Source organism: Ruditapes philippinarum, unplaced genomic scaffold (assembly GCF_026571515.1).
Source record: "Ruditapes philippinarum isolate M1 unplaced genomic scaffold, ASM2657151v2 ctg362_1_1_1_1, whole genome shotgun sequence".
Taxonomy (NCBI): domain Eukaryota; kingdom Metazoa; phylum Mollusca; class Bivalvia; order Venerida; family Veneridae; genus Ruditapes; species Ruditapes philippinarum.
This window is the reverse complement of record NW_026865001.1, coordinates 1-26,972: the sequence shown is the minus strand read 5'-3', so window position 1 is coordinate 26,972 and position 26,972 is coordinate 1. Positions and strand designations below refer to the sequence as shown.

General features: G+C 32.8%; 3 protein-coding genes across 3 annotated transcripts; all 3 read left to right on the top strand.

Annotated features, from left to right (window-relative positions):
• Positions 1–492: 492 nt before the first annotated feature.
• On the top strand, positions 493–1,563 carry LOC132727526 (L-xylulose reductase-like). Its single transcript, XM_060713064.1, has one exon. The coding sequence runs from the start codon at positions 545–547 to the stop codon at positions 1,298–1,300; it is 756 nt and encodes a 251-aa protein (XP_060569047.1). The 5' UTR covers positions 493–544; the 3' UTR covers positions 1,301–1,563.
• Positions 1,564–8,295: 6,732 nt separating this feature from the next.
• LOC132727528 (L-xylulose reductase-like) lies at positions 8,296–9,639 on the top strand. The gene has a single exon (XM_060713065.1). The coding sequence runs from the start codon at positions 8,379–8,381 to the stop codon at positions 9,132–9,134; it is 756 nt and encodes a 251-aa protein (XP_060569048.1). The 5' UTR covers positions 8,296–8,378; the 3' UTR covers positions 9,135–9,639.
• Positions 9,640–18,151: 8,512 nt separating this feature from the next.
• Positions 18,152–25,007, top strand: LOC132727529 (BCL2/adenovirus E1B 19 kDa protein-interacting protein 3-like; the record flags this gene model as incomplete). The annotated part of the gene is given in 3 exon segments (XM_060713066.1): positions 18,152–18,454; positions 21,321–21,501; positions 24,968–25,007. Coding segments are annotated over 3 exon segments (261 nt in total), but the record flags the coding sequence as incomplete, so codon positions are not given.
• Between the last annotated feature and the right edge of the window lie 1,965 nt (positions 25,008–26,972).

Below are 26,972 nucleotides of genomic sequence, written 5' to 3'. Positions count from 1 at the left end.
TTCTAGATGTTAAACAATCCAGGTTAACATTGCAGCATATTACTTTGATTAGAAAATTTTTTCTGCTTATGTACACTATTCATGGGCATTCCTTGTGACAATTTTTTTCCGAATAGACAATAAGATAATTGAAACGACATACTTTGATACGAAATTGCTAAACACGCTTTGATGTGATGTAGATATTTAGATAGCCAACGGAACGTTGGTTGTTCTTCTCAAATTTCCATTCTTGCTTAAAATAATCAAAGGAGAGGTACGAGAAAACCTTAAAGTAAGTTGCAATATGACGTTGACAGTGCCAATGAATTATAATCAAACTAATCAATAAATTATCATCCTCAAATATACATGTAGTATGAACAGAACAAATGATACAGTCGATGTCTGACCTAGTTATTTAGTTATTTTGACATCTGCATTTGAAAAGATAATGGTTAGACTGCATGCACAGTCACATTATATGGTGATTTTGTTGCACATATATAACGGCGTCTTTTTCATTCGTAAACAGAAAGAGAAACAGAGAGAGAGAGAATCAAATATGCCGTTCGATTTTAAAGGAAAGAAAGTACTGGTTACCGGAGCAGGAAAAGGGATAGGACGTGGAGTTGCTATCGCATTAAAAAAGGCTGGCTGCAAAGTGTATGCTCTTAGTAGGACTAAATCTACATTGGATAGTCTAGTGGAAGAATGTCCTGATATTATACAGATTGTTGCTGACCTGAGTGACTGGGAGGGTACGAGAGAAAAACTAGAACAGCTGGAAGTTTTGGACGGGCTTGCAAATATTGCTGGTATAGCAGGTCATGACTACGCTGCTGTTAATTGCCCTAAAGAATACATAAACCATTTACTGGACAACAATCTTCTGAGTGCAATAAATTGCTCGCAGGTTGTTGCTAAGAAAATGATTGAAGCTGGTGTGAAAGGATCGATCGTAAATTGTTCAAGCATTTCTGGCATGGCTGCTTTCCCAATGTGTCTTCCATATGCTGTTTCAAAAGCTGGTATGGATATGGTAACAAAACAGTTCGCACTGGAGCTAGGGCCTCACAAAATACGAGTAAATTCAGTGGATCCCGGTCTTGTCAACACGCCATTGGTACAGAGCCTTATCGAAAAAGGAAGATGTTCAGTGGAAACCTTTTCATCAAGGTCGCCGATGGGAAGAATTCCGACAGTAGAAGAAATTGTTGGCCCGATTTTATACCTCCTTAGTGAACATTCAACTATGGTCACAGGTCAGATGCATGTTGTAGATGGCGGTTGTCTATCTAATATTACAGTCAAAGTGTAAAAAAAGGAGTGTACATGCGTATGCTGAGGAAGTATCACTGCAGTTGGAGTCTTAAGAAATCAAGCTTCTTCGCTGCCTTTTACATAAAGTTAATAGTATAAGGATTTATAAAAACCAAATTGCCAAATGAACACTGTGGTTACTATTTTTAACATGATAGATCTAGATGTAAAATGAATTTTATAACGGTATTTTGCTCTTTTATTACTAGTATTTCATTTTCTTGAATGTATAGACTTAAGAATACAATATGGAGATTTTTATATTATGTGTTTCACTTGCAATTCGATGCAATAGTTTACCATTTTGGAATATATATATGCAACTGATTTTTGTTATTTTTTCCAGTATAAAACTATTCAAATGTGATGTCCCCCGAGACAGCTTTTGTTATAACTGCATTTACCATTGCTATAAAATAGTATGAATCATCTCAATTCCGACCTTGATAACATTAATACACACCACCTCATTTCCGTTATTAGGGTAATCGTATGACATAGTAATAAAAATAAAGTTTCCTTTTAAAAGGAAAGGCTTGCACAGTTGTGCCTTCATCCCAACCCTTTAAAATTGTTCTTTTTTGGGGGGGGGGTCAATTTATTATCACATTATTTTTTTTTGAATTACGGTATTTGTATATCATAAAGGGTTTATTTAGTTGTTTTTTTTGTTTTTTTTTTTTTTTTTTTTTTTTGGAAAACCGAATATTTTTTTGTCAAAACGATTTAGATCTATTCTCTATTGTATAAAACTAATAAAGAAAATGATCAATCGTAAAAATATTAACGTGATACTGAAGGAAAACAAGTGTGCACATCTCATTTCCCCTTTTTCGCAGCGAAATCATTCCTTTGCTTTTTAGACAAGTAGATGCACTAAAATACTTCGTTACGTGGTACCAATTAATAAGCATTTATCAACTATGATACATAGATCAGCACATGGCAAGGCTAATGATATGCATGGGCTATTTTTAGATTACCTCACCAAGAAGTTGAATTGCGGTCAGTAGATCTAAATATAACTCGATCATGCGTGATTTGGTAAGCAGGACCACCCTTTGAAGACGGAATAATACTACAGTCACCATTCTCTATTGTATAAAACTAATACAGACAAAAAAAACAATTATAAAAGAAACTAACTTTTGCGTCTTGAAAAACAAATGAAACGGAACAAGATAAATCAAGTAAAATTAGAAATCCTATTTATATACACAAACTGGGATTACCGAAGTAACTAAAATAGCTTAGATTTCCGTAATATTATTCCGCAGTATGACGGAATCGCCCGAATTGTCACGATTGCAATCGGAACTACATCGGCTATTATCATTAATCCGAAGACTGACGGAAAAGGCCGAAAAGTTGCGATTGGCACGATCGCAGCTGGTTTCCCGTTCAATCATGCACCAACAGATGTAAGCAGGAAACCACCTTACCGGAACAAGTTTTCCAGATGAAATGGCTTGCAGCCGTGGCTGCAAGCCAATAAACTACTTGTGCAGGATATCTTTAAAAAGATAACGATAAAGACAATGTTCAGTCACTTATACGGATGTTACTATTTGTACATTGATATCGGCGGACACATAAGAATATTGATATAACATAAGAAAAAATGTTCAGCTCATTACCTGAAAGTACCATGTCCAATATTTTGCCTTTCTAAATAATGTATTGTAACTACTTGAAAGTTTGGATAATTATGAATATTACATCTTATATATAACAAGGTTAATAACTCTGATATCTAAATTTAGATTTCGATAGAATTTGGTAATATCTAATTATATCTTGAAATCAGTACAGACTCTAGTTTTATTTATCACCGCCTATTTAATAAATGACAAGGTTTATAGCTCAGACCCCCGAATATCATAAATAACCTCCGTCATTCTTTTAAAATCTTCACCTACTCTGATGACTTTAAGACGACTGTTCCATCACAACATTTCTACCGATCCATAATTGATGCAATAGTTGGACATTTCAGAATAGTTTTCATATTTATAAAGAAAACTATACATAATGATATTTCAAGTATTTTATTAGTCAAGTGTTTTCTTTTGCTCTTGGTTTCAGAGCATTCATTTAATTAAGCTCTATTGCGATACAAGTTCTTGGAACTTAAAGTTACCACTTTCGAGTCTGCTTCTTGGAACGAACCAGTGCTGGTGTCACATGAAGAAACATGGTCGTGACACGAATAGGGCTCAAATACGTGACCCACGGGTTGAGAGGCAGACACCTTAACCACTAGGCCACTGCTTCTCATTCTTTTGCTCTTGTTCGAAACTGCATCACGGCTAGGAAAAGTTATCATTGTGTCATAGCATACAGTTTTGAAATGGGTAACGAAAGCGCAATGTGGTGTTGAAAACATTTCTATATAATCCAAAGATATAGCTGATAAGCTGTTGCTTTAATGTTTCTTGCATAGGCTAGTCAGTACATATACAATGTATATAAAATATAAATATACATGTATGTATATATTTTGCGAATATTCACACACATGCATAGATGGAATAAAAATTAATTAATTCATGTGAATTATATAATAAACATGGGTACATTTGTGGGTAAAGTAAAAATATATCCCTCGTATAAATACTGTTTACGCCCACAAACATGTTTTATTTATTTTATTACCGGACAATACTGTTATCTGAATTTTTAAATAAATCCCAAATGTAACAAAAATAAACCAAAGGAATAACTATTTTTATAAAAACCTTCCCTTCCTTGAAAATTTTAATGACTGTAGGGGTTTAGAGAAGGGTGTTTTTTTTATTCTTTAGGGAAAAAAGTGATATATCTACCATCATAAAATAAAAAGCGATTTTTTAGAAAACAAAAAAACCATTTAAGGTTATATCTGTGAAATTGATCTCCTGACCAGAATATTCTTTTGCATGGTTTTTGGGAAAAGTTTCATTTAAAAAATAACGATGAATCCTAGATGTTGTCCAAATTATCTGAAGTTTACTTTTAAAAATTTTTAAAAAATCCCTTTGTTGCTGTTTAATCGTTGCTGTTTTTGTTTGACAAAAATTTTACATTACAAATTACGTACTTCCGTTGAAAACGGTTGTTTATTTTTTGACTATTCAACAAAAAGATATTTTATACGCGAAAAGAACTCGATCTAGGGTGCAAAGGACTAACTTTTATGAGAGTCGATGCCCTATCGTCGAAAATAAGAAAGAATAGAGAAAAAAATGACGGCCATTTTATTTCATTTTATTTAGTGACCAGATTTTATACTGTTAAAAAATACTGTTCCTATGTAACAGTACAAAATTCTTAGTCACGTTGTACACTTGCATTAACAGTAAGAATAACTCCCAGAGGCCTATGGGAAATTAACATTACGAAAAAAGTGAGGGGGTAATAAAATATTTTCTGTGAATATGTTACAGTATTCTTAGCATTCTCAAACCAGTTAAAAAAATCAAAATAACATCTAGGCCTACAAAACACACTTAACTACCTGGAGAAAATACTGGTGGGTGTTTTAAATTTTCATGACTCCGACCTGGGACAAAATAATCGTCCCAGATCTGACGCCATTTTGTCAAATTTGCACACAACAAGTTCAGGTCCTGTCCTTGCCCGGTATTGTCTTTCAAATGAAGACATGTATCGCTATCGGAAAACTAAATCTGACTCTGCACCATCCCAAATTAAGGTGCTAGTGGCAATGATTTGACCTAAAATGTGTTTAACCTTGTTATTTATGCAATAATATATCCATTTATTTAAAAAAAATACTGTTATTTTGTTATACAATGTAACAGTATTTTTTTTTAATATTGCACTCTCCATAGTAATTTTCTGTATTGTAATTTTCTGTATATTTGTCAAAAATAATCGTCATACACTCAAAATATTCTTACATGAAAGCATTCGTTAAATATATTTGGTAGAATACTATGGTACCTTTATCAGACCAAACCAGGAAAGTTTCAAGATTCAAGATTTCAAGATTTATTCAAAACCAAGGCATATAATATGCATAAGGTTATGATAAATGCCAGATAAAATCTAGCAGATAGCTGCGTAAACCCTAAATATGTTTAAATGCCTTAAAATTTTCAGTACTATCTTTAATATATTATATTACTATATTACTATAGAAAAATGTCTGCCATCTTGGATTTTTCGGCCATATTTTTTTTAATTCTGTTTGTGTGTCCAATTTGTTTTTACCTAAACATGCTTTGTGACTTTTCCTTTCCTTAAATTTTTTATTTGATATATCATCCATTTATGATAAAGAAATTTGGCGGCCATTTTAGTGGTCATTTTAAATGGCCATTTCAATGGTCAAGATCAAGTTTTTCAATTTGGTATCCACCTTTATCGGATTCAGCATACCTTAAATAGGTAAAATATACCAAGATACCACTTGTACTACAAAATGCCTCTAGCATCTTATAGGGAGCCAAGTTCTCAAAATCAGTCCTGAATATATGTCAAATGGGCAACATCATAACGACGGTATATTTAAGTATTTAGGTATGTTAAGAGGTATGCTAAATTATGTATATTATAATACATGACTGTAAAGTAAATGAAAGAAATCTGTTGCAACCTAATTGTATTATGTTTGAAAAAAAGTGGTTTTAAATTTTGTCATAATTATTTTTAATTTATGTTATTTATATATTTGGTTGTATACATGTATTGAAGCATATTCTGCAAATGTGCCGATAACATATCTAATACATATAAAGTCAAGGAAAAGGGGTGACTACGGGTGTTCAAATATGAATGCAGCTGAGTCAAAATAATTATCTCAATCCTTCAAAATACTCATCACCATGTGATATAACAAGTTTGACAAATTCTCTTTTATATAGACAATGTAAATTTTTTTACTAAGATGTACATTGTACACAAAACTTCTTTATTATCCCTCAGTTAGATTAATAAAATTTTTTTTAAATTTGGGTTTTAAAATTTAAAGTTTGCTCATTTAAAAATACAGTTTCCCTTTTAAGAAAAAGGATGTCTAATCCTTGTTTTGTAATGGGCCCTAAGAACAGGAAAAAAATAAGAAGTTTTTGTAAATGTGCTTCACTGATCCCTTTTAAAACAGTAGAATTATCATTGTATTATAACTTATAAGGTTGAGTTTTTGTCTTTTTTAGATAATATGGTTAAAAGAACACAAAAAATTGGGAGTTCAATGTTAACTTTTATAGGTTTGAGGATGGACATAGCATACATAATGCATAAATTAAAAAACACTTCACCTTTGATTGTGGATAGTGATTGTGATATTATATCTGAATTATGAGGCAGGGTTTGTTTTAGGTTCTCCATTTCGTTTTGGGGGCTTTTATGGGTTTTTTACATTTTCAACATTGTTTGGTCGAATTTAAATTACAAGGGATGTGTTTAAAGCTGTAAATCTGGTCTGTAGTTTCTAAAATTTTTGTTTGAAAGTAAACAAAATGAAAATATATGACACATTTGTATATATTTAAAGCCTAATGGCGTATGCACGAAATAATTGCTTGATGGTGAAATGTTCAGCTTAAAATGGTAGCAAGAAACTATTAAATTATTCAGGAACATGTTATTCTGTTTACGTACAATATTTATGTGTGGCAAATGACTGAGGCATTCTTTTGGGATTATTTTCGAACTGTAGTGGGTGTCAAAAAGACTCGAGAGGTTACGGGCTATTTAAAGTTAATAACAAACTATATCTAAAGGCAAGTGAAAGTAAAACCATTCAGCCAACGTACATATTAAAACTGTTACGTACGGAATTCCATATACGACAGCACCATAATTATCGCGTACTAGCAACTGCCTACGGCATCTTTCAAACTACCCATTGCCTAATGTGTCTTGCCTAATGTTCAAAACTAAAACTCCATACCCAGGTGGCAGTATTACTGGTTACAGCTTAAGCCCCTGTGACCGTCGTACACATCGAACGCCAATCGAGCATGTTTTACATGTTATTCGGTCCAGAAGTTGTTAAAAAAGAGAGAAGAAAATGTCAGCTATAAAGATCGATCCTTCATTAAAACCAGGTCTTTATATAGTCGCAGCAAAAACAGTATTTTCTGAAGAGATAATGGCATATTTACGAACTAATTGCTAGATGTTAAACAATCCAGGTTAACATTGCCGCATATTTCCTTGAATAGAAAATCTTATTCTGCTTATGTACAATATTCATGGACATTCTTTGTTACAACTTTTTTTTCGAACAGACAATAAGATAATTGAAACGACATAATTTAATACGAAATATGACATATGAGATTGCTAAATACGCTTTGATGTGATGTAGATATTTAGATAGCAAAAGGAACGATGGTTGTTCTTCTCAAATTTTCATTCTTGCCTAAAATTATCAAAGAAGAGGTACCAGAAAAGCTTAAAGTAAGTTGCAATATGACGTTGACAGTGCCAATGTGGCATATAATCAAACCAATCAATAAATTATCATCCTCAAATATAGTATGAACAGAACAAATTTTCTTGCATATCAGACTGGCGTTTCCGTTAGTTTTACCCATGCCGGAAATTTCATCTGGCATGGGGGGGTTCCAGATGAGTCGCGTGCTGTACAATGGCACGATAAACATGACGTCATTTTACCGTTATGAATGATTTTGTAATTCATACGCTGTTGAATGAAAGTAGTTACGGTTGTAATGATATAAATTTTCATTGAAAATGAAGATAAAGAATTTAAAATATAATGGAATATGGTAGAATATGCAAGAAAAAATATCTGACATATGTTTGCGGTTCGAATCGGAATATCCGTCCCTCGGTCACCCGCCCATGGGCGGTAACTCGGCAAGCCTCGTTACCGCCCAATGGGCGGGTCACCTCGGGACGGATATTCCGATCCGAACCGCAAAATATGACAGATATTATTAATACAGTCGATTTCTGACCTAGATATTTAGTTATTTTGATATCTGAATTTGAAAGATAATGGTTAGACTGCATGCATAGTCACATTACATGGTGATTTTATTGTACATCTATAGCGGCGTATTTTTCATTCGTAAACAGATAGAGAGAGAAAATCAAATATGCCGTTCGATTTTAAAGGAAAGAAAGTACTGGTTACCGGAGCAGGAAAAGGAATAGGACGTGGAGTTGCCGTTGCATTAAATAAGGCTGGCTGCAAAGTGTACGCTCTAAGTAGGACTAAATCTACACTTGATAGTCTAGTGGAAGAATGTCCTGATATTATACCGATTGTTGCTGACCTTAGTGACTGGGAGGGTACGAGAGAAAAACTAGAACAGCTGGAAGTTTTGGACGGGCTTGTAAACAATGCTGGTATAGGAGGTCATGACTACGCTGCTGTTAATTGCCCTAAAGAATACATAAACCACGTACTGGACAACAATTTACTTAGTGCAATAAATTGCTCACAGGTTGTTGCAAAGAAAATGATTGAAGCAAAGGTGAAAGGATCGATCGTAAATTGTTCAAGCATTTCTGGCATAGCTGCTTTCCCAATGGGTCTTCCATATGCTGTTTCAAAAGCTGGTATGGATATGGTAACAAAACAGTTCGCACTGGAGCTAGGGCCTCACAAAATACGAGTAAATTCAGTGAATCCCGGACTTGTCAACACGCCATTGGTACAGAGCCTTATCGAAAAAGGAAAATGTTCAGTGGAAACCTTTTCATCTAGGTCGCCGATGGGAAGAATTCCGACAGTAGAAGAAATTGTTGGCCCGATTTTATACATCCTTAGTGAACATTCAGCTATGGTCACAGGTCAGATGCATGTTGTAGATGGCGGTTGTCTATCTAATATTACAGTCAAAGTGTAAACAAATGGAGTGTACATGCATATGCTGAAAAAGAATCACTGCAGTTGAAGTCTTAAGAAATCAAGCCTCTTCGCTGCATTTTACATAAAGTTAATAGTATAAGGATTTATAAAAACCAAATTGCCAAATGAACCCTGTGGTAACTTTTTTTATTATGATATATGTAAAATGAAATTGTATTGAAGGTATTTTGCACTTTTATTCTTACATTTTCTTTGATGTATTTTCGTAAATTCTGCAAAATTTCAAAACAACGAATGAGCGTTTACATAATTGGATATCATAATTCATATTATAAAACTATTTTACCTGATCTTCTTTATAATCTACAAGGTTGGTTTCAAAGTAAAAGCACGTTTGACAAGTTTATCGCTATTTTGAAGTACACGCATATTTAGAATTATAGATATTTTATGTTGTCTATAGATATTGTCGTGTTTAGCCCTGTCGTTGTAATTTCCAAGCAGATTATATCTTAACTATGAATAATAAATTATTATCTTCACCCTATTGTTTTTATATCATCTCTATTGTTCAAGTTATGATGGATGAGTTCAGGCTTTAGAGAATTATTTTGTAGATTCAATTATCTAAATACAATGCCAAATATTTTTACTAAGACTCCTGGCTATATTCAGAATTCATCCATTGTTTTAGACTTTAAAGGTACTCCACTGAGGTACGGCCGAATGTCACAAAAAAAAGTAAAATTTCACAAACCGATAATTTTTTGTTACCTGCGTGTTAGGGACATTGAAACAGAATCAGTGATACATTGATATGTGTCCTTTGGATTGGCAAATCGTTTGAAATACACATTTTCTCCAATTTTGTGGGAAAAGCGTTTAAACACCTTTCAGTTTGCAAATCTGAATAAAAACAACGGTCACGTGATGATTCTCGGGATGACTAAAAAGCGAAGCGGAGAATTTTTGTGTATCGACAGCAACGAAAGTGCGAAAGTGGAATATACCAACAATCCATAAATTTAAAAGCAAATTATGGGTTTGTTTGTTAAATTTCTTGTTGTTCACATATGTTCTTGTGAGAAAAATCTTTCAAAAGCAATTTCAATATATTTAAAGCATTGCATTGTTGTAATCATGTTTTTTTTCTCCATTACAATGATGAATTTAGCTAAACGTACGGAGTTGGAAACTGACATACACAAATTTTACAAATATTCTATGTTAATTTGAGAGCTTTCGTGTAATTCTTAGATATTGTGTATTAACTTTGTAATGGTTAAAATATCATGATATCTAGGCTAAGAACATTTACTTTGTCAATCAGTGTAATGGGTCCTATTTCAAAGGTCACTTTGGTTTATCTGATACTCGTTCTGGAAAAAAAAACTTCGTAATACCTTTTATACAACGAACATGAACTTGAGTATTGTAAGCATAAAAAATCACACGCACACTCAGAATGTTATTCTAGAGATTTCTGTTTAACTCTGATCAAAGCACTGAAAGCACTGGCTAAATAGAGAATGAATACGGCCTCATTATATTTTATATGTTTATATTTCTAATGTATGTCTAGTGCATATAATTAAAATTCTATAAGAAAAAATCGATCTCCTTTGCTAGAGAGATCTGAAATTTAATACTTATCATTTTACATACATACCTGCATATTTATCCGGATTGGATGTAAACTTTGTTGATGAGAAGTTTACTACGTTTTGATCTAGACATTCAAAACTATAGGTAATTGATACCTGTTTCATGCACATGGTAAACATTATCAAGAAGGTCGGAAAAGAGTTACAATCTGGCTCTATTAATATTATTATTATTATCATTATTGATTTAGCAGATACCATGATAGATTTCTTATTTATTGGAAGGCCTTTGTTCTAGTGATGGGTCAATTGAGCTGTGCTATAATGTTACCAATATATTGAAGCTTCCCGGTGGAAAAGAAATGTAGAGCGTTATAATAGTAAAAAAGGAAAACTGGAATAAAGACAAACAAGGCGACGGCAACGTTCACAGGACGCAGCCCCCGACACAGTCAAGCTTCCACAGCAGGGTTATTGCCGTGACTAGTGAAATAAACTTAAAACTGATTATATAGTTGTTGTTCTTTAAACCCTAACATTCTTTCAAATTAAAAGAAACAAACAAAATCATGATACTTGCAAGACAAATGTGAAGGGTAGGTAAGTAAAGGTAACTTTAAGAATTCAGTAAGATATTATTAACCTCACCTCAAACAACAACCATTACTTAAACTATGTTTTATAATACTTCGAACTCCTAGACGGTATACAAACCTGGGAAAGGGCAATGCATATCTTAACCATTGTTTTACTCCTTATAGCCTGTTTATCATGGCATACTCATTGTTAATAGTTTTGTAAATATTTTGATAAAAAAGGTCAGGTTCATTTCCCGACTATTTTGGAAAACACGAGTGACTGGTTTCAAAAACTGCAATGGTTAAATATTGATCGGGTGCATTTCATTGCATAAATAAGTTAGGAAGAGAACCCTGCTTTTCTTCCTTTATAGCACTAAAACCTTTACTTTTCTCTACTTTTGTCTCTTCTTTCTTCCTGTTTCTCATTTTTTGTTTAGTCTCTTTATTTACCACTTGGAAGCCTGAAATTAATTTTTTCATTGATAATTTAGCTGTGGTCCTGTGTTGCTTGGTCGTGTGGGTGTTGCATTCATTGAATGTTATCATTCCTTTTTGTATTTCTGATCGAAGACCAGGAAATACAAAGCTAACAGTCAATCTCTGACACAGCGGTTTCACGACATCCCTAACAACAAGCATGTCTTAAAACAGCTGAAAACTAGCGATTTAAAAGAAAGAAATATTTTCATTTTGTTATAAGAATCCAACAAATTACAACGCATTCAAAGTTTAAAAGTAGCTTTGGGTTATAGAATTGTCAATGAATGCACATTCACAAATTACGCGGATGAATATCATTTTAATCAATGAAAATGCTATTTTAAGCGATGTCGAGAGCGTATTTCACAAATAAATCTGACTGTCGAGTAGTGGAATATATACATGTCGGACTGTTTTGGCGAGAAGATTTTTGTTAAATTATTTACATCAATGTTAAACAACAGGTTTATCTTGAACAAAAAACCTCAAAATTAATAAGGATTACAAACCCGAAATGCAATGAAAAATCTAAATTTAGTATTACTTGATTTTATTCAGGCATTGTTCCTATATCTTCTCCGTGGTGCGAGGGTAACGCGCTCGTTTAGTGTGTCTGGGGTTCAAATAAAATTCAAGGCAATTATTTTTTATAAAGTTTCTTTGTTAAGGAAATAGCCACGATATGCAAGGGTAAAGTGTGGCTGTCATAAAAATGAACATAAATGATTTTTTGATGCAACTCTAGTCATGCAAAATTCCATATGTATCAAACTCTGGTACCAAGCAAGAAGAATTATAGTACATAAATATAAACTTATACAGGAAAATAATACAGTTATACAGTGCGATTTAGATTGCAAAGATCAGAAAATACCACAGAGCTTACAGCCTTTTGATTTATCTTGTTTGTCGTATGTATGTTCTGGAGATTAGGTGGGTTGTTCTCGTAATACTTTAAGATTTATAAGATTGTGTATTAAAAGCTTTTGTAAATTGTTTCGGAAATACTGGATATCGTTTTGAAAATTTATAGAGCTACTAAAGTATTTAAAACCCATGAACGAAAAATTTCACAGTAAGTATTTCGGTTATAGTGATTATACCGTAATCAAACGTTAAAGGTCTCCTAAGAAATATTCTTTGGAATTAAATACTAAGTGTAAGCACTAGAACATAAACCACAAGATTGCTTGCAAAATCTTTATCGGCAGGAAAAATTGGTTCACAAAACATGATTTTTCACAGTCATGATCAAATGAACAGACTGTCATTTTCTTCCTGTTACCGAAAGATACGAACAGACTGTCATTTTTAACATGTTACCGAAAAATACACACAAGGAAGATTTCAAGTAGAAGACACGTCACTGACAGAATGTTCTTAATATTTGAATAGAAAACAATTTGCTAAAGCCAATTTATGAAAGAGAAATCTGGGATGCCACTTATAAAATTATTTGCCCATAAAAGAGGGTTTATTTTACTCGTTTAGGTTATTTTCAAGAACAAAGTCTCAAAAAGCAAAGGTTAGCTGATATCAAAATGTAAACCGCGACATATAAAATTTATTTACCTGTGAAACTGGAGTGAAAATGTGTTAGTTTATCAGGTTTTGTCTTCAGTGCCTTCAGCACTTTGATCTTATATGTAGTACAAGAAAACTATATCGTTTTCACCGAAAAATTATCAAATTCTAAACAAGTTTCTAATAGAATCATAAACATTTATTGTATCATTGTTTGAAGACATTTCTGTTGAAAACGTGTCAGAGTTAAATCGAATTCATATACATGCACAGTGCGTAACTGGAGTGCAGGTAAAAGTTCCCAACACTCCAGAGCATGTCCATTGATGTACTCATTCCTTTTTTAGGGGGGGGGGTGCTTTTTGTGGAATAAGGATAGAAATGCCACATTCAGAAGCTGGTTCATAGGTTTTTTCTGGGGTTTCATATTGTTACAACAGGGAACGTGCATTCAATTTGGCCTATGGTATGAATAAGATGTAATTGTGTGTGGAACGTGTATGTACGATCCTATCAAGATAGCCTACGAAACGTCACTCATTACATACACAGATGCCCGTTTGTGCCAGAAACAATTTTGCAAAGGGCGCACATGAGTTCTTACTCCACCAGTAAAACTGAAGAGTCGCCAAAATGACCTACACAGTTTTGTGTTACGTAACCCCACTTAATTCCAAAAACAATCAAATCAAATGAGACATGTCATTAACTGTATTTGATTTAAATAGATAGCGTTAAATACATTTATAAGTGTGATTACACTGTGCTCGTTATAGTATAAATATTACCGATGCATTATGTTTGCCTTAGAATATTGAAATTGAAACTGAAATGTCAATGAAAATAATTGTACATGTATATCATATCTTTCCGTTTTGTCTAGAAAATGTCCGCTTCGCTGGCGTTTGATTTTTCAAGACAACGAAATTGCTACCTTGATTATCTTTTATACAGTTTTTCTTCGTTATACTCAAGTTATATAAACATGATAGGTTACAGTGTTGAGAAAAAAATCAATAGAATTTTTTACCCCCGTTTACTCTGTTGTTCCAAAAATGTCCGTTGCGTATTTTAGTCATACCCGATGAATTGTGGGTAACTTCTGTACATGCCTGGGAAAACCAACTTTCATTTTTGCATCAAAAGCTAATGTGAAAATGCATTTTCTAGCATACTTGTTGTTAGAGGGTTGGTTAAAGTGTAAGTTATTGTTATTTTAGTTATAATATTGTGATTTGTGAGGAAATTTGTTTACATTTTTTTGGACACCAAATTACCTGTCAGACCTCAGTGTAGCCCCTTTAAGAAGTTTTTTTCCTTTACAACATGGCGATTTTTATATTCTGTGTTTCACTTGCAATTCGATGCAATAGTTTACCATTTTGGAATATAATTATATATATCTATATAAAGTTATACAACTGATGTTTTTTGTTGTTTTTTTTTCAGTATAAAACTATTCAAGTGTGATGTCCCCCGAGACAGCTCTTGTTACCATTGCTAAAAAATAGTATGAAACATCTCAATTCCGACCTTGATTATGAAGATAACATTAAAACACACCACCTCATTTCCGTTATTAGGGTGATCGTATGACATAGTAATAAAAATAAACTTGTGCAGGATATCTTTAAAAAGATAACGATAAAGACAATGTTCAGTCACTTACACGGATCTTACTATTTGTACATTGATATCGGCGACACATAAGAATATTGATATAACATAAGAAAAAATGTTCAGCTCATTACCTGAAAGTACCATGTCCAATCTTTTGCCTTTCTAAATAATGTATTGTAACTACTTTTATTTAAAGTTTTGATGATTATGAATACAACATCATATATAACAAGGTTAATAACTCTGATATCTAAATTTAGATTTCGATAGAATTTGGTAATTTCTTATTATATCTTGAAATCAGTACAGACTCTAGTTTTACTTATCACCGCCTATTTAATAAATGGCAAGGTTTATAGCTCAGACCCCCGAATATCATAAATAACCTCCGTCATTCTTTTAAAATCTTCACCTACTCTGATGATTTTAAGATGACTGTTCCATCACAACATGTCTACCGATCCCTAATTGATGCAATAGTTGGACATTTCAGAATAGTTTTCATATTGTAAGGATCTGACATTCTAGCATAATTCTGAAATGTACTTACAACAGTACTTATAATGAAATCCAAGTGACATTGTGAAATCCTATAGCTTCATAATTTGTTGACTTCTCCAAGAACAAGATTCACTTACCTGATTGATCTAAAGGAACACTGTATTGACACATATTGACTTTGCAATTTAGGTGATAGAAATGTTAAACTTATATCTTATTGTATAGCAGAAAACTGATTTTCTCTTTACATTTTCTGTGTAGCAGACGTCCAATGACAGACATCTTTGAAATCTGTCACTTCATATTTTATATTGATGATTTCTTATTGTTAATATCAATTTCAGTCAAATTCAATTCAAGAACGTAATTTATGTAAAGTTTATGATTGATTAAGGTCAGAAATCGTTAAGTATTCACTACATGTTTTTTTTATATTCATGATTTTCGTATTTTATATGAGATTTCAATATGGCCGCCATTGAAATCCAAGATTTCAGATTCAGAAATCCGCCCGTCTGTCCATCTGAGGATTTCCAGATTTCTGTTGTTTCATTGGTGGATTTCAAACATCGAACCTTATAAAAGTCGGAATCCAACCAATGTTATCACTTCGGTCTCGACCTCCATGTAATTTAAATAAAGTTTTAAAACCGCCCAAGTTCAAATACAGTAAACATCTTACAAACGACATTGTTATCCAAACTTGTAAGTTTGTATGTATTTAAATCCAATATTAGTAACTCACTAGACACTATTGTTGCCGAAATACTTGTTATTAACTTAGAAAACTGTATAAGAATTGTGTTTATTTTCCACATCCTGACATACGTTTACAATATTTATAAAGAAAACTATACATAATGATATTTCAAGTATTTTATTAGTCAAGTGTTTTCTTTTGCTCTTGGTTTAAGAGCATTCATTTAATTAAGCTCTATTGCGATACAAGTTCTTGGAACTTAAAGTTACCACTTTCGAGTCTGCTTCTTGGAACGAACCAGTACTGGCCTCAAGGTTATAAAACTTTTTTCTGAGTTCTGTCTCAAATCTCATGATTTCCATTGGTCAGTGTACATTCTGTGGCGTTTTTTGACCAATCAGATACCTGAGATCTGAGTTTGAGCTTAGATAATTTTTTATAACCTTGGACCCTGGTGTCACATGAAGAAACATGGTCGTGACACGAATAGGGCTCGAATAAGTGACCCACGGGTTGAGAGGCAGAAACCTTAACCACTATGCCACTGCTCTTCCTTCTTTTGCTCTTGTTCGAAACTGCATCACGGCTAGGAAAAGTTATCATTGTGTCATAGCATACAGTTTTGAAATGGGTAACGAAAGCGCAATGTGGTGTTGAAAACATTTTATATAATCCAAAGATATAGCTGATAAGCTGTTGCTTTAATGTTTCTTGCATAGGCTAGTCAGTACATATACAATGTATATAAAATATAAATATACATGTATGTATATATTTTGCGAATATTCACACACATGCATAGATGGATAACAAATTTAAATAATTCATGTGACATTATATTTCCTGTGAATATGTTACAGTATTCTTAGCATTCTCAAACCAGTTTAAAAAATCAAAATAGCATCTAGGCCTACAAAAAACACTTAACTACCTGGAGAAAATACTGGTGGGTGTTTTAAATTTTCATGACTCCGACATGGGACGAAATTATCGTCCCAGATCTGACGCCATTTTGTCAAATTTGCAGCAATTTACTAAGCTTGAACCAAGAACACAACAAGTTCAGGTCCTGTCCTTGCCTGCTATTGTCTTCCAAATGAAGACATGTATCGCTATCGGAAAACTAAACTGACTCTGCACCCTTCCAAATGTGCTAGTGGCATTGATTTGACCTAAAATGTGTTTAAAACCTTGTTATTTATGCAATAAAATATCCATTTATTGAAAAAAATTACTGTTATTTTGTTATAGATCTACAATTTAACAGTAAAAATAATATTTTAATATTGCACCCTCCATAGAAATTTTCTGTCTAGTTCTGGCTTCCAAAACTTTATAAGCCGCTCTTTAACATTTTTGTTTTTCATCTGATGCGGCATGTCATAGTATATAAATGGGTACGCTGAAGACCTTAAGCTATTTTCTGTCTTGTAATTTTCTGTATATTTGTCAAAAACAATCGTCAAACACTCAAAATATTCTTACATAGTCATAAAAGCATTCGTTAAATATATATGGTTGAATACTATGATACCTTTATCAGACCAAACGGAGACATAATTAGTGATGGAAATCGGATGAAATTTGTCCCAATCGATCATCGGTTCAGTCGGACGGGACATAATCGATAACTTTCGAATAAAGTCGCGTTAGAAAAAAATAGGGAAGTAACATTTTATTACCAAGGCACATGATTATATTTAGTAACATGAACACTTTTCAACACAGTTTTAACCTTATAAAGTCATAATTTTACGAAATGTTTTTTAATTTTAAGGGATGTCAAAAAATACCATTCACATCACATTATATAACTATTGTTTACATAACTTATTGATCCTATTCAACTCAAAATTGTCTCTGAGTGATTTTTTGCGATCGGGAAGTGTTCTTAAAAGAAAATTACCGTCAGAATTAATTCCCTTTGATACTTTGAACATTTTCGACTCGCAGAACAAATTTTTGTGAATCGATTATTGTCGTTTTACATAACAGTAACTGATTATCGACGACTTGCGACAATCGGAACATCACTAGACATAATGGATAAATTTAGTAATGTTGAAGCTTGAAAAGTATTTAGTTGTATACAACCTGTAAACAATATTTGGAATATCTTGGACAGTATCCAATTAGCGGACAATTGCGAAGAGTTACGATTTAACCGTCGTTAATTTATGCTGTCCAATCATTATTGACTTTACGCATCACGTGGGTGTGACGTTTACATGTAAACATAAAAAACAATAACAAACTACAAGACACTGAGCACGTCAGTAAATTGCGACGTATATTCCTGAATCCACCATGAATGTGTTGAATAAGGACGAATTAGGGGGCCTAAACGGTAAGCATCAAATTTGAACCAATATATTTGTGGAGAAATGACTGCATGCCGTATATATACACTTATCTGATCTTAATTGGTGAAAGAAACGCCCGGATGTTAACCATCACTTTAAAATATGGATTTTTTTTCATTTAATGACATTTTATTGGCATATATTAAAATGATTTGAAGATAGATATGCAGTGTCTTATCTAGGATTCAAAAATTGTGGGGGTTATCGAAAACTGAGAATTTATTACAGTTGTTGATTTTTTTCCCCTTCTTGTAACCCCCCCCCCCCCACCGCCTCTGGAAAAAAGAGGTTGAATTCTCAAAAAAAAAAACATCCTCACTCCTAGAATAGACACTGGATATGTTTTGATTTAATTCAAAGCTATTTAGGTAAAGGGTCAACTCGGCCCTATACCAACTCGGCACGGGTCAACTCGGCACAGGTCAACTCAGCCCTCTATTAAGATATTGATTGTTTATAGAGGTGTAACGATTCATCGATGCATCGATGCATCGCGATCTGTCTTGTCCCCGATGTATGCATCGTAATGAAATTACAAATTCCAATATATTGCGATGCAATACATATTTCACCTCCCGATGTATCTTTAGTGGTGTATTGTAAGACTGAAATTGTTAAACTGCCATATTTACAGCAGTTGACTTTCAATTTGCTGTTATGGTTTAATTAAAAATACCTTTAATCCTCAAGTAATCAGAAAAGTAAATTGTTAAAAGATCAAAATCGGAAACCAAGTTATAACAACAAGTTAAGAGTTTATTTTTTTGTAATTGTAATAGTTTTATATTATATTCGTAATTATGCTGTAAACAAATGGCCAATTTTTTATATACTAGCTTAGTATAAAAGTCAGTATCGTGATACGTATCGCATCGCAACATAAGAATCGCAATATGCATCGCATTTCTTCAAAGTATGCAATACATATGGTGAATCGCATCGTTTTGAAAAACAAATATCGCGATATGTATCGTGACAGAAAAAAATGGCAATGCACAGCCCTATTATAAATTGTTTAGTTAATAAAAATTTTAAGGAGAAAATTACTATAAAGTTATTCAGAAGTATGATCACTTACAAACAGAAATTGAAAAAGTTGGCAGTGTACCTGTATGTATTGTTTGAAATTATCTTTGTTAACAAGAGATATCAAGACAATATAATTATCACGGTGCATATCCATATCGGTACCCTCTTTGCGAAATTTGCTGAAACGGTACACTCTTTGCACATGCACAGGCCACTCTCTGCTAAAAACAAACCACGACATATGCTTTTATTTGCGTTAATCGTTAAGTATGTAATATTTCTTACTTTTATGTAAATATTACATACTTAACTTAACGATTAACGCAAATAAAAGCATATGTCGTGCCTTGAGGGTACCTATGTGTAAAAAAATGAGAGGGTACCTGTGATATAAAAAATCAAATGAAGAGAGGTAGCCCGTGCCGCTGCAAAACCGAAAGTAGGGTGTTTTTATGAATTTTACATTTATTTTCAACAATATACTGCCATTTGTCCGAAGATGATATGTAAATGAATATATTAGATATGTATGATGCATATATAATCAAGCCACAGGTTCATTTCAGCCCGAAAAGTATGTCGAGGTGATGGGCGAAGCAAGACATGTCGATTTTTTGTAGCTTATTGTGAAGTTGTAGTACATGAAAAACGGGCACATGCCAAATCAGCACATAGATAAAACATTCTAGTGTTCCGTGGTATACATCTTTTCCACGTGTCATACCTCCTTTCCTTATTACAATGAATTTTTACTGGCTTGTTATCCATCGCTGGTTTGTTTTGAGCAGAGAATGACCTGTGCATGTACAAAGAGGGTACCGTTTCAGCAGATTTCGCAAAGAGGGTACCGATATGGATATGCACCGTGATTATGTTAAATATTGATAAATAAATAGAGGTTTTAGATTGAATTTTTGTGACAATAAATGTAATTGTATTTAATGCTATTTGTTCTTTAATACGACCAATGCTGTTTTAATGATATTTTTGACAAACAATCTGGAGTAGCAAAATATGCATATAAATTGTAAAGTCCTTCTTTCTCTACAAATTCACATACAAATTGGTACTTTCATCAATGAAACTTTTCAATATCATTGAGTAGAGGTCTGTTACTGTGTAAATGTTAAAATAAGAAAGTTATGATTAAAACATATCAAAAGTAATAAAAGTAATCATTATACCAGTAATATATAAATATGAGCCGAGTTGACCCGTGCCGAGTTGGAAATTAGGGCCGAGCTGATTTGATGACCGAGTGCGTTTTAGGGCCGAGCTGACCCTGATTCAGCTATTTATAATTAGCAGATTGGAATCACATGCACTAGACATCTATATACGCATATACACTATATATTCTTTATTTATAGTATAATTAAATATATGATATACATTGTATGCATATATAGGTAGTCAAAATCTTTCTTCAGGCCGTTCACATATAAATTCACCGTGGCTGAAGGGTTTTCGCGCTCGCTTAGGAAGCAAGAGGTCTGGAGTTCAAATCCCAGTAAAGGCAACTAATTTTTTTTTCAAATTGTTTAAGTCAAATAAACATTGGATTGAATATCAGTGTTGCAATTAGTCTTATAGCCAATTTACTACCGTTAAAACGCTGGAAAGCATTGGTGGCACTATACATATAATCTCACAACCTGTACCTTTCTTAAATTCTGAGACCCAAACAAGTTCAGCGCCTTCTGTGCTTTGATTTTATTACTGAATTATTTGCTTTTTAGGTGTGTCAAGTGCCTATGTAGTAGTTTACTGTAGTATACAAATGTTTTACCAGTGTTGCTGTATGTTTTTCAGAGTTTGCAGAGTCATGGGTGGATGTTTACAAAAATGAGAGTAGTGAGAACTCCAGTAATGGAGCAGGGTCTCCCAAGAATGAGAATTTCCAACAATCAGGGCTGTACACACCACTGAATATAGAAAAATTACTGCAAGACGCGCAACGAGAAAGTGAACAAAATAGTAGAGAAACCTCCACAAGGACAAGGTATGTTGTTGACAGTTATTAAAGATCCTGTAACCCAATTTTTTCATGGTTTTTATTTCATTATTAATATGATGCTCAAATAAAGATTTGTAAATATTGTAAGTATAATAAACATTATTTATAAAGATATTACCCAATTTAACACTTAATGTAAATAAAGGGAGGTAATTAGAAATTTGTTTTCTATAAATTCTAAGTCAAAATTTTCCAATAAGAAATGAATGCATGTAATTTATTGGTTAAATATAATGTGCACAAATATTTGCAGTACACATTTTACATATTCTTCAATATGTTCGAAAATTGTTTTATTTGCATAATTATATACATATATAATTTTTGCAAGTGTGATGGTCTCTTTCAACATACATACATGGTCTCTTTCCGGTGGCGTGGGTAAACAAACTGAAACACACACAGTAACAATATCAATCACAAAATATACGGGATCTTTAACAGTATTATCATCTTGATTAATCCTTAAATAATTGCATCAAAACTTTTGCATACATATGAAAATATAAAATTACAAACAAGCATGGCAAAATGTAAAATTATTTTGACTTTTATCTTTACGCTCTCAATCTACACAGATAACAGAATGTATAGACTTTATTCAAGATTGGATCTAAGTACTACTTGACATGTATGTAATCAACATTAGGTCAAAGGTTAAGGTCATACTTAGAGATTGAAACTTCTACATTTGTATAGGGATTGCTGTGAGGCACAAATGTTCAGTATTATCAGGCATTAATTGTGTTATGAGATATAATAAACGTCCTCAAGGACACGATTGCCATGCAGAGATTTGTAGTCAGATACATGTAAGAAAATGAAAATTATGGTATTGATCACAACCCTTGTGAATATTCATTGTTGTCAGACAAGTATTTTATGTTTATGATGGCAGTATTTCAACACAAATTATTGTGCCAATCTCTTGTTAGCTTGACTTTTTTAAAAAAAAACAGTAGAGGTATTGTTATAATCCTGGCGGCGTTTGCCATTGCCCTCCGCAAACTTGTACCTGGATCATAACTTTTTTAGTTCTTGGTGCATTGTTTTCATACTTGGCCACAACAACCCTTTGGACAAGACCTTCAAGAAGACCAGACTAATATTGACCTTCATACATGAATGACCTTGACCTTCAAGGTCAAATGGTCTTGATTTTGCTTGTTTTTGGCTGATTTTTGATTTTTTTTAGCTATAACTTAATGTACTTATTGAATGGATTGACTTCATATAATAACAGAATATTCTTTAGGATAAGACCTTTATGTATATATTAAACCCAAATCAACCTTGGCTCTTTCTTGACCTTGACCCTGAAGGTTAAATTATTGATTTTTCACTGACTTTTGCTGTAATTGACTGCACATGTAACTTAGTAATTAATCAATGGATTATTTTCATACTTTGACAAAACAACAATTTGAACAAGACCTTCTAAAAGGTTGAACTGACCTAAACCTTGAGCATTAAATGACATTGACCGTCAAGGTCAAATTATTGAATTTTAGTTAAATTGTCGTAATTTGGTTATTTATGCACTGATTTAATTCATATGTGGACAAAACAAATCTTGCGACCAAACAGACATGTGGAATAATTTAGATATGACTGACCTTTTCAATGGCCTTGCATGTATATATGACCGTCAAATGCTTGAAATTTGATTATATTTTCTTAACTTTGTTATTTACTTTTGGAAAGGATTTATACTTGGACAAAACAACAAGTGTGACTAGACGGACCTATAAAAATAAAAAAAGGAAAACCTTATTTTGATTTTTTTTTAATCTTTTTTTAAAGATTTATTTAAACCCTTTTTTTTGCTTTAAGAAAAATTAAAAAGTTGAGCGTTGTCTCAGCAGTATAAATTTGTTTTACTTACAACCTCTCTCTAGATTTGATTATTATAAGATTATTTAATTCATGAGAAGTAGCATCTCAGATGTTAATTGTTGTTTTCTATACATAATATTTTAACCCTTTCCCCCATGAGCATATTGTGGAAAATGGCCGTTTTCACTGAAAAGCCTCCTGTTACAAGTTCAAACTGCTATGAAACTATGAAAAATGCTTCAATACTAATCAAACTTGGCACAAATGTTGACTGGACCATTGCCTTTGTAACGACATGCTCAGTCTTAAATTTCCTGTTACCATGGCAACGAGGGGGCATCTCAAAATTGCCCAAATTCACTATTTTGCCTCGATTTTTTCCATCAAAATTTATTTCAAAGTGCTGCAACTTCTCAAGGGATTGAGATAGAGTGAAAGGCTTTTCAGCGTTGGTTACACGTTACATTATGATCGACCTGGGGTCATTTTTAGCCTCTCACAAGTCCAAAATTTTCTTGGCGATGAGGGGGACTCCGCCCCCCTTCAAACCTCCCTAACAGAAGGGGGCACATCCCCCTTCTGGCAACCCCCTGATGTATCTTTTGGATGGGGGGCGGCGCCGAAAAAGTGCTCAATTTTTTTAGCAACATTTCTCAAATGAAAACATGTGTTTTGGGCCCAAATAGGACATTTTTTCACTCTTTGAGGCCTAAAAAAAGGGGGGGGGTCGAAAGTGCGTTGTTTCGCGTATATATGGGGTAAAGGGTTACATCTGTAAACCTGCCAAGCTATAAATTATATGGCATCTAAGGTCTTTAAATTTCAGTTGTTTAATAATTGTTATAATAACTCATATTGACCAATAGTGAACTAGTGTGTTGTATTTAATCTCTTCAATCCAGGCTATATTTTATATATCTTGAAAATTCTTCGTAAAAGAAAAATAACAAAAAATATTTTTGCTCTGAATGTAAATGAAGAAAATTACTTTGATTGATATCAAAGTATGAAATGTACATCTATGGTATGTGAGGCATTCAGCTTTTTTTGTTTTTATGTATATTTATGTATATATGTATCTGTCAGTGACAGGTTAATACAGGTTCAAAGTAGGGTCATTTTTTTTATCTGGCCAATAATTGTAAAGGATGACAGATAGTCTGTATGGAGTGTTTAATTACCTGCCGGCTGCTAAATTTGGATAAAAGATTAGCTGTCCAGTCTTAAGATTGTATCGAAATAAAAAAAATATAGTCATTGCATGGGCCAACTTTACTCAAAATTTCAAATACATGCATCTATCTTGGTGGTATATAATTTTAAAAATGGGAGGCATATTTAGAGTCATGGGGGCAGGGGTGTTGGGGCCCAGGGGTGGGTCACACATGTGTAGTCTGACCATGATAATTTATATACTGTTGTTTTATCTTGATATATCCCTAAAATTTGATAATAGACAATTCCAAAAATAGAAATTCAGGTGACAGCACTTTGCTTTTGGGGTAATGAAAGTAGATGATAGCAATAATGCTTATTTAAGTTTACATAGTTACATGTACTGAGAGTCTATGTTAAATGCGTGTATGTTTAATCCATTGACTTTTTTTATTTTCAGCCCGAAAATAAGGACACCAACCGAGGGAGAAGTAACACAGGTTAGGAACATTTCATTTGAAAATCTGTTCATTTCTAGCTCAAATATTTGAGAAAGCACTCTGGACTATATACAAAATTTGAAATCATTTTGGACAAACAAACAAAAAAATTAAAAACAAAAAACAAGTATATTCTTTTATGTAAAGATTAGATATTTTCATTCATTCATCTGACTGACACTCATGTTAATTATAGTTATTATAGATAAACTCATATTACAGATAATTAAAAAAAATGATATCAACCTTTACAACAGCTGCAATTTAAAGTGGTCAATTTTCATTACATTGTATTTTCATCAATTTAGAAACTTATTTTTACAGCTGATTTTGAAAGATTGTAAATTTTAAGTCAAACATTGTTTGATAGTGATAGGTAGCTTGCCTTAAAACTGATGGCAAACACATTTAATGTCAGTGCATTCATGAAGTTAATTTAGTTTGTGTAATTTCTCATATAAGAGAATATTATAGAAATTAGTAGGTAAAACATAGGTATAGAAACATCAATGTTTCAAATCTGTGTAATAAATACTAACACATTTTAAGCTGTTTAAAATATGTCTTAATTTTTCAAACAAAAGTGCAAAGTACATGATTGTGTACCAATCACTCGACATAATGTCACAGATCTGTATCTTGGCAGGTTTAAGTTAAAAATAATTGAAGTTTAAAGATTTTCGCTGAACAAAATAGTCAAAGTCTATATGCATAAATAAAATAAAATAGAGTGACATTTTTCAAAAATGGCTTTTGGTCATCAAAAGGTCAAAACAGCTTCTCCCAAATTGATATTGATATTGATCAGTGAATTTTGAAATGAGGTCACAAACCTGAATAAATGATTGTACTTCACAGTTTTCCCTTTGTCCTATTTACAATAAAGCATTGTAATCTGTTGTATAATTATATGTATAATGTAATGGTAATAATGGTCAACTGGGTCATGAACTTAAATGAAAACCTTTGTCATAATTATGTGAAACAGCTTTATATTTTATATTTCTTATTCAATTATTGACAAAATTCTAAGTCCTAAATCCCGTCTAAATTATTGTTCATCACATATTTTCCGCCTAAGCCTTAGGCGGAATATGATTTTGCTTAGCAGGAATTTTGTAAAGCAGGAATTTTTACAAAATTACATGTCCGTCTTAAATTAGCAGGAAAATCTTGTATACACGGAAATTTTAAGTGTTTTCCTGCTTATTACGGGATGTATATTGATTAAGATTGATAATTTGACTGTAAAAATTGTTTGTTTGTTTGTTTGTTCAATTTTTCTTCATCACACTTTACACAATAAATTTGTTTAGGCTTATTATTAGGCAATAAACATATATTGTCTATGTATTGTTTGCTTCATATTGAATAAATTTTCATATTTTTAAAAAAATATGATCTTAAGTAACTGTTTCTTGAATGGCATTGCCTTTATCGTTGTTATGATAGTGCAAAATTATAAAAGGAGTGCAAAATAATTCATGGCCTACATGGTCTATAGGCTGCATTTATTAAGTTGGAAACAAAAAAATCATAATTGAAATATGTTTTCGTGTATTAAACACATTTTTGAATATTTTTACAAGTATGCATCAATTGAGCTGGATACATTTACACTATTAAACATGTACTCAAAAGAGGCGCGTCACGACAAAACCAACATGGTGCGTTTGCGACCAGCATGGATCCAGACCAGCCTGCGCATCCACGCAGTCTGATCAGGATCGCTTACAAACCCTATTACAAGTAAAGAAATTGATAGGGAACAGCATGGATCCTGATCAGACTGAGCGGACGAGCAGGCTGGTCTGGATCCATTCCAGTTGCAAACGCACTATGTTGGTTTTGTCGTGACGGGGCTCAAATATATTTTCAAAATTTTCATAGAAATTAAAGCTTAGATCTTTGGGGATGCTACTAATAAAGGATAAGTTTATAAACTTGTTATTTTACTTTTTTAGG

What these genes read in the sequence shown, in the direction of transcription:
- LOC132727528 (XM_060713065.1), top strand. Translation starts at nt 8,379, where the DNA reads ATGCCGTTCGATTTTAAAGGAAAGAAAGTACTGGTTACCGGAGCAGGA.
- LOC132727526 (XM_060713064.1), top strand. Translation starts at nt 545, where the DNA reads ATGCCGTTCGATTTTAAAGGAAAGAAAGTACTGGTTACCGGAGCAGGA.